The sequence below is a fragment of the Chiloscyllium plagiosum genome, chromosome 3 (assembly GCF_004010195.1).
Source record: "Chiloscyllium plagiosum isolate BGI_BamShark_2017 chromosome 3, ASM401019v2, whole genome shotgun sequence".
Classification (NCBI taxonomy): Eukaryota; Metazoa; Chordata; class Chondrichthyes; order Orectolobiformes; family Hemiscylliidae; genus Chiloscyllium; species Chiloscyllium plagiosum.
In genome coordinates, this window is record NC_057712.1 from 74,810,077 (window position 1) to 74,818,710 (window position 8,634).

The following is an 8,634-nucleotide window of genomic DNA, read 5'->3' on the forward strand; positions in this document are numbered from 1 at the left end:
ACTTTTTGCAACATGTTTGCAAACATTTCCATTCACAAAACTTTTAACTCATTTTTTACAAGACAGCAGAACAGGGATAGAGCATCCTTGAGACAAGATTCCTCAGATGTTTTAACTATATCTAAGTTCTTATGCAGGATACCACAGAGTAATGTGCAGCAAGCACTAGTGAAAACTGGAAGGAAGACAGCAGAAATTGAAGACGTTCCTGAACGCAGACAATTTTGCAAATGGCCGTGCAAATGTCCACGCAAACCTTTATGTTTACCTGGAGTGAGTCTGGTTACTGATGGCTGTGGATGTTGCAAAACCTGTGCAAAACAATTTGGGGAGCTCTGCACTGAAGCTGACACCTGTGACCCTCACAAGAACCTGTACTGTGACTATTCTGGTGATAAACCTAAATATGAATTTGGCGTATGTGCATGTAAGTTCAATTTTAAAGGTACTTCACAGTTCAAGTCCTATGAAAGTAATGAACTCGAATCTTTTAATACACTCCATGATTATAATTCACTGCAATGGTTATGTCAATGTTATCACTGTTGTAAAAAGAAAAAAAGAAGCTTGGGGACTTAAGACACACTTAGACTATTAAGAATGGCATATTTCTATTTCAAATGTGCCACACTTATTTAAGTGTTTACATTGTAGTATTAACATGTCCTGCAAAAATACAAAATTTTTACTGTCCACATTTGAAATTAGAAGCTTCTTGTCTCACATGTTCGAGCTTACCTACACGGTATAGAAAACTACTGTTCACAACAAAAGTAGTAAATGTTGAAAGAAAATGTCATATGTGAAATTTGCAATCATATACTTGATGATCTTGGAAGCATGATTCTTCTAATGCCTGAACTATTACAAAATCTAAGAGTTCTACATATATGAGCAGCTGATATTAGCCAATGTAAGAATAAAGAGAGGGTGATGACTTAATCTGCTCTGCCTGTGCACCCTAGAAGGCAGCCAACTAGTCCTGATTTTTAAAAAAACAGCCAACAGCCTATCTCTGAGTAACTGCCTAGAATGCAAATTTTTACATCAGAGTTTACTATGGAGAAGGACATGGACGATAAAGAATGTGGGGAAATATATGGTGATATCTTGAATAATGTCCATATTACAGAGGAGGAGGTGCTGGATGTCTTAAAATGCATACAACTGGATAAATCCCCAGGACCTGATCAGATGTACACTAGAGCTCTGTGGGAAGCTAGAGAAGTGATTGCTGGTCCCCTTACTGAGGTATTTATATCATCGATAGTTACAGATGAGGTGACAGAAGACTGGAAGTTGGCTAAGGTGGTGACACTATTTAAGAAAGGTGGTAAGGAAAAGCCAGGGAACTATAGACCAGTGACCCTGACATCAATGGTTGGCAAGTTGTTGGAGGGAATCCTGAGTGATAGGATTTATATGCATTTGGAAAGGCAAGGACTCACTAGGGATAGTCAACATGGCTTTGTGCATGGGAAATCATGTCTCACAAACTTGATTGAGTCTTGTGAAGAAATAACGAAGGCGATTGATGAGGGCAGATCAGTGGACATGATCTATATGGACTTCAGTAAAGCGTTCGATAAGGTTTCTCATGGTAGACTGGTTGGCAAGGTTAGATCTCATGGAATACAGGGAGAACTAGCCATTTGGATACAGAACTGACTTGAAGGTGGTGGTGGAGGGTTGCATTTCAGACTGGAGGCCTGTGAGCAGTGGTGTTCCACAAGGATCGGTGCTGGGTCCATTGCTTTTTGTCATTTAGATAAATGATTTGGACGTGAATATAGGAGGTATAGTTAGTAAGTTTGTAGATAACAACAAAATTGGAGGTATAGTGGACAGCAAAGAAGGTTACCTGAGAGTAAAATTGGATCTTGATCAGATGGGCCAATGGGCTGAGGAATGGCAGATGAAGTTTAATTTAGATAAATACAAAGTGCCGCATTTTGGAAAAGCAAATCATAGTAGGACTTATACACTTAATGGTAAAGTCTTGGGAAGCGTTGTTGAACAAAGAGACCTTGGAATGCAGGCTCATATTTCCTTGAAAGTGGATTTGCAGGTAGATAGGACAGTGTGTTTGGTATGCTTTCATTTATTGGTCAGAGTATTGAGTACAGGAGTTGGGAGGTCATGTTGCGGTTGCCCAGGACATTGGTTAGGCTACTATTGGAATATTGCGCGCAGTTCTGGTCTCCTTCCTATCAGAATGATGTTGTGAAACTTGAAAGTGTTCAGAAAAGATGTACAAGGATGTTGCCAGGGTAGGAGGGTTTGTGCTACTGGAAAAGGCTGAATAGGCTGGGGCTGTTTTCCCTGGAGTGTTGGAGGCTGAAGAGTGACCTTATTGAGGTTTATAAAATCATGAGGGGCATGGATAGGGTAAATAGACTAGGTCTTTTCCCTGGAATCGGGGAGCACAGAACTAGAGGGCATAGGTTTATGGTGAGAGGGGAAAAGTCTAAAATGGACCAAAGGACCTTCTTGCAGAGGGTAGTGCATGTGTCGAATGAGCTGCCAGAGGAGGTGGTGGAGGCTGGTACAATTACAACATTTAAAAGGCATCTGAATGGATATATGAATAGGAAGGGTTTAGACGGATATGGGCCAAGTGCTGGCAAATGGGACTAAATTAGGTTCGGATATCTGGTCGGCATGGACAAGTTGGACCGAAGCAGTACATCCCTATAACTCTATGATGCTGGTGAGCCAAGCAATCCTCTCGCACTAATTGAATCAAGCAACAATGGAACTACAACTCACTGTAAGTTCAGTAACTTGTTTTAAAACTGCAGACTTTTCTTCCATAGACCCGTTGGTTTAAAGCAGTAACCGTTTCCGTTTGTAGTTCACATATCGATGGTATATCATTGCTAGAGTTCCTTGTTGCTGCAACAAAGAAGTCAACACGAAGTCAGACACAGCAGCTCTGATGGCATTGATATTGAATAGATGCTATTTTCTTTCCATGTAGCTCCTCATTAACAGCACCTTCTAGGATGGTGAGAGAAGTTCCTTCTTCATCTGAAGTGCTCCAGCTTCAGTTTATTTTGCCTCACTTTGCTTACCTTTTCCCTCTATTCTCTACTTGATCAAAAGTCTTTCCTGAGAGAGTTTGCTCCAATGCCTGCTTCTTCCTGTTCTACATCCTCAGATTCTGTGCAGATATTATATAGTTTCCATTCTTACATGTTGCATGTCCTTTCCAACTATGTTAAGAATTATTAGTCCACAGCTTGGATCTAGACCATTGTATTGTCTTTGAGCTGAGGAAATTGGCTTTTCAAATGCCATAATAATCAACTCAAGCAGCTCTCAGTTTCATGTCTGTTGAGGGAAAAAAACACTGCTTAGCATCTTAGAAGGACCCATTTTGTTGTGCAGTAATGCGTAGATTCAAAATGTCTCACCTTGGTGACTCAAGACTGAGACACATTTCTATAGATTTTGAAACATTCCGCTGTAACAGATAAGGTCTCCAGTGGTCTGCATCTTGAAGATACTTTATCCAAAAAATAATTTCAAACGTATAGATTTTTAAAGCAGAATCTTCACTGAGCATATTTATTCCCTGAAAATCTATGATATCAAATTATATGTTTGTTGCAAATTAATAAAGCGATTATCACGAGGTCAACCTGATGAACCTCATTGAATATGAGTTCCCTGATTGGGGCTGTTAATCAGGTCCAATCGGGGAGTCCGGGCTGACTGATAAGAACTGAACAATTACACATCTTGCTCAGTCTGAGAACTGGCTCTGAGGGAGCTGGATCAGTGTCAAGGACTGTCCACATGTAAATAAAGGGTGACTTGGTGACAGAATATCGGCCTGTGTGAAATTATTTCACATACAACATTTTACGCTTTGTTATGGAGGACATAGTGTACAAGAACAAGGAGGTTATGTGGAACTTATAAAAGACAGAAGTTCAGCCTCTGTTAAGTATTGAGTCCATTCTGGGGACTGCAGTTTGGGATGGATGTGAAGATGTTGGAGACAGTACAGAAACAATACACAAGAATGATGCCAGGGAAGACGAGCTTGGTTATGAAGGAATACTGGAGAAGCTGGAGTTGCTTTCTTTCGAGAAGAGTAAGCTGAGAGGAGATTTGATAGTTATTGAAAATTGTGAGGGGTCTGGTCAGAGTAGATTAGGTTACCCACAGTGTGGAAACAGGCCCTTCAGTCCAACAAGTCCACACCGACCCTCCATAGAGAAACCCACCCCCCTATATTTACCCCTGACTAATCCACCTAACACAACGGGCAATTTAGCATGGTCAATTTGCCTGACTTGCACATCTTTGGACTGTGGGAGGAAACTGGCGCACCCGGAGGAAACCCACGCAGACACGGGGAGAATATGCAAACTCCACACAGACAGTTGCCCGAGGTGGCAATTGAACCCGGGTCCCTGGCGCTGTGAGGCAGCAGTGCTAACCACTGAGTCACCGTGCCGCCCAGTAAATAGGGAGAACCTGTTCCCACTTGTGAAAGGACCAAGAATGACAGCACACTGATTTAAAATAACTAGCAACAAGAGGAAAGGCAACTTAGAGGAAAAGAATTGTTCATGCAGCAACTTATTAAGTTCCAGAATGCACTTCCCAAGAGTATAGTACAGGCAGGTTCGACAGAGGCTGTTGTCGGTTGTCGGGTTATGGAGAGAAGGATAGAGATTGGCACTAAGGGAATTTGGACAGCCAGTGCAATGAGCCAAAGGACCTCCTTCTGTATTGGAACAATTATGTGAAACTGTGCGGAGAAAATAATGCCAACATGAAATGCACTGGTGAAAAATGTGGAATAGATATAGCTTGTTTCAATTTTTTATTAGACAAATCAAACATCTTTTGCCTGACTCTTCTGATTAGATTCCTAGGTCTATCCCTTGAAACTTGAATTGTTAGAAATTATTGGTGGCAAAAACATTGACCTATTAGTACTGTATATACTGCTATCACAGATAAGAACTGAAGCTTGCATGGCTAAAGGAAGGATTTACTTTGAAAATTATGGTAGTCAAAGCAATTACATTAAATATTTTCTATCAGAGACATTAACCTACTTAAAATAAATGCATTTAGCAGCAGCCAAAAGTAAATGGAGGAGTGTTAAGCAGTCATTCTCTACGGCGACCAATATTAGTTCTAGCTCTAGACATTTTAAGAGAAAGATATTTCATGACCATCAGAACAAGAAATGGACAAATGCATCTGTAAAAACATAGAGCATAGGACCAGGAGTAGGCCATTCAGTCCTTTCAGCATGCTCCACCATTCAATATGGATATAGCTGATCATTTAACTCAGTACACTATACTCGCTTTCCCCCTTTGATCCCTTTTAGTCTTAAACACTATAATCTAACACCTCTTGAAAGGATTCAATATTTTGGCATCAACAGCTTTCTGTGGTAGAGAGGTCCACAGGTTCACTACTCTCTTGGTGAAGAGATTTCTCCATGTCATGGTCCAAATTGGCCTACCCTGTATCCTTCAACCATGACCTTTGGTTCTTGACTCCCCAGTCTTCCTTCCTGCATTTACCTTGTTTAGTCCTCTTAGAATTTTTCCTATTTCTATGAGAACCCGTCTCATTCTTCTAAACTTCAGTGAAATTAGTCCCAGCAAACCCTGCTTATAGATACATTCATTCATTTATTGACAGTACTTGGGTTTATTCCAATTTGGAATGCATCTGTAATCCTTAGTTATTAACCTTATGAGATAGCTGAGACATACTAAACACACTGTGTCCTCAAGAATACTTATGCATTCCACTCATGTGACAGCAGAGGGCTCTAAGTATCATAGAATCATACAATACAGTAGAGACTCTCCAGTTCATTGAGTGTACACTGACAAAACACTACTGTGACTCTACACCATTCCCACTTTCCAGCAATTGGCCCATCACCTTGAATGCTATGACATTTCAAGTGCTCATCCAACTACTCTTTAAAGATTGTGAGGTTTCCTGCCTCAACTCAGCCTTTGGGTGAAAAACTTTTTTCCCAAATGGTCATTAAACCTCCTGCCTTTTATCTTAAAATTATGCCCCTGTGTTATTGACCCTTCTGGGAAACATCTGTTTTCTATCATGTCTAACAAATCCTGCCTATAGTTACTTTCATTTGTTTAATGAGAGTACTTGGATTTATTCCACCTAAGATTCCCACCAATCTTTGGGTGAAAAGAATTGTCCCAAATCCTCTTACAACCTCCTTCCTTTAAACCTTCACCTTAAAATTATGCCTCCTGTGTTATTGACCCTTCAACTAAGGGAAACGTCTGTTTTCTATCCTATCTAAGCACCTCATATTCAAAAACACCTCAGTCCACTTTCAGCCTTCTCTGCTCTAAATAAAAGAACTTGAGCTTATCTAGCCTCTCTTTATAGCTAAAGTATTCCATCCCAGACAATCTCTTTTGTACCCTCGCCAGTGCAATCACACCCCTCCTATAGTGCAGTGACCAGAACTGTACACAGTACTCCAGCTGTGGCCTAACCAAAGTTCTGTACAGCTCCAACATAACTTATTTATAAACCTGCCAAAATCTCCATTATCCCCTCATAATAGATGTCAATCTACTGAAGAACCTGATAGTCTTTCTTCCTGAGTTTTGCACTGATGTTCTCCCAACTAAATACAGGTATGAAACACACATTTGACACCTTACTATTGTCCTCTGCTCCACACACATATGGGCCTATTTCCCTGGTTATCCTTTTCCACTGGACATACTTATAGAACATCTTTGAATTCTTCCTAATAAATCTACCACATTATTTTCACCCCCCCCCCCACTTTGCTGTAATTGCTGTCATAAGCTCCTGTCTGTAGTTTACTCAGGATCCCGTTGAGTTGTATTTTTGTATCTATCAAAAGCCTCCCTTTTCCTTCTTATCAAGTCCTGAATATTCCTACACATCCAGGGTTCTCAGAAGTTGTTGCTCCTACATTTCACCCTAATCTGGGTAATTCAAGATGGAGGATGGGAAAAATTTCTGGCTGTAAGAGCTGCTCCTTTTTTTGAGGTATTTTAGGTGTTGGAGGTGATTTCCTCGAATTCCAGGAGCAGCAATTACTGTTTTATATGCTGTTGCATTGTTTTGGAACTTTGGGAAAAAAAAAGTCAAAACAACAGCAGTTTAAAAGGGAGAAGAGCAGACAAAGGAAGCACATGGTGAGGACAGTGCAGGAGAGAGAGAGAGAGGAGAGAGAGAGAGAGAGAGAAACCTGCACAGTTACTGCCTTTGCTGTTTGAATTCGTGTATCGCTGGACTCGGAGTGCATCTGGGAAAATTAATAAACAGTGAAATTCACAACTAATCTTGGAGGAACTGTTGGGCGAAGTTCACAGCACTGAATCAGATAAGTTAATTGTTATTTTAAGTCTGTCCAAGAGAAAGGCTGCAGTAGTGAGTATAGTGGATTCTTTCTTGATCATATGTTCTTTTGGAGATAAGTCTCTTGATTAGACTTAAATTATAAGCCATAACTATTAATTTAACCTGGTGCAATGTTTTGTAGAGGAATAAGACAGTGTTATTTTCTGGGTCTGTAGATTGTAAGGAGCAAAAATGGACTTTGCAGTGATATGTACTTCTTGTCAGATGTGAGAGTTTAAAGAGAGTTTAAGGGTTACTGCAGATTATATCTGCCATAAATGCTGTTGGATGTGAACCTTATCAGATCGAGTGGATCTGTTGGAGAGACAGATAGAAGCGATGAGGAATTTGCAACAGCAACAGTATGTGATGAATGGCAGTTATAGGAAGGGGGGAAAGTCTCAGATACAGTCACATAGATGGGTTAACTCCAGGAAGGGTAAGAGAGTTAGGCAGCTAGTGCAGGAGTCTTTTGTGGATATACCCATTTCAAACAGGTATGCTGTTTTGGAAAATGGAGGGGGTGATGGATTCTCAGGGGAATGTAGCACAAACAGCCAAGTTTCTGGTATTGAGACTGGCTCTAATGCAACAAGGGGTACATCGGTTTCCAAGAGATCAATTGTGTTAGCGATTCTGTAGTCAGAGGTACAGACAGACATTTCTGTGGCCAGCAGAGAAAAAGCAGAATGGTGTGTTGTTTCCCTGGTGCCAGGATCAAGGATGTCTCAGAGAGGGTGCAGAATGTTCTCACGGGGGAGAGGGGCCAGCAGGAGATCATTGTCCACATTGGAACCAAATTCATTGGAAGGGAAAGATTGAGATTCTGAAGGGAGATTACAGAGAGTTAGGTAGAAATTTAAAAAGGAGGTCCTCAAGGGTAGTAATATTTGGATTACTCCCAGTGCTACGAGCTATTGAGGGCAGGAATAGGAGGATAGAGCAGATGAATGCATGGTTGAGGAGCTGGTGTATGGGAGAAGGATTCACATTTTTGGATCATTGGAATCTCTTTTGGGGTAGAAGTGACGTGCACAAGAAGGACCGATTGCACCTAAATTGGAAGGGGACTAATATACTGGCAGGGAAATTTGCTAGAACTGCTTGGGAGGATTTAAATTAGTAAAGTGGGGGTGGGTGGGACCCAGGGAGATAGTGAGGAAAGAGATCGATCTCTTTCCGTGTACAGCTGAGAACAGAAGTGAGTCAGTCAGGGCAGGCAGGGACAAG

The 8,634-nt window shown here is 41.0% G+C and overlaps 1 protein-coding gene across 1 annotated transcript in view; it reads left to right on the plus strand.

The window, feature by feature from the left end:
* Positions 1-207: 207 nt before the first annotated feature.
* Positions 208-8,634, plus strand: part of LOC122539917 (cellular communication network factor 6-like) — a gene marked incomplete at its 5' end in the record, with an annotated part of 24,832 nt that continues 16,405 nt past the window's right edge. The window contains one exon of the mRNA XM_043675100.1: positions 208-427. Within this exon, the coding sequence (XP_043531035.1) occupies positions 208-427 (220 nt within the window). The remainder of the gene's footprint in view (positions 428-8,634) is intronic.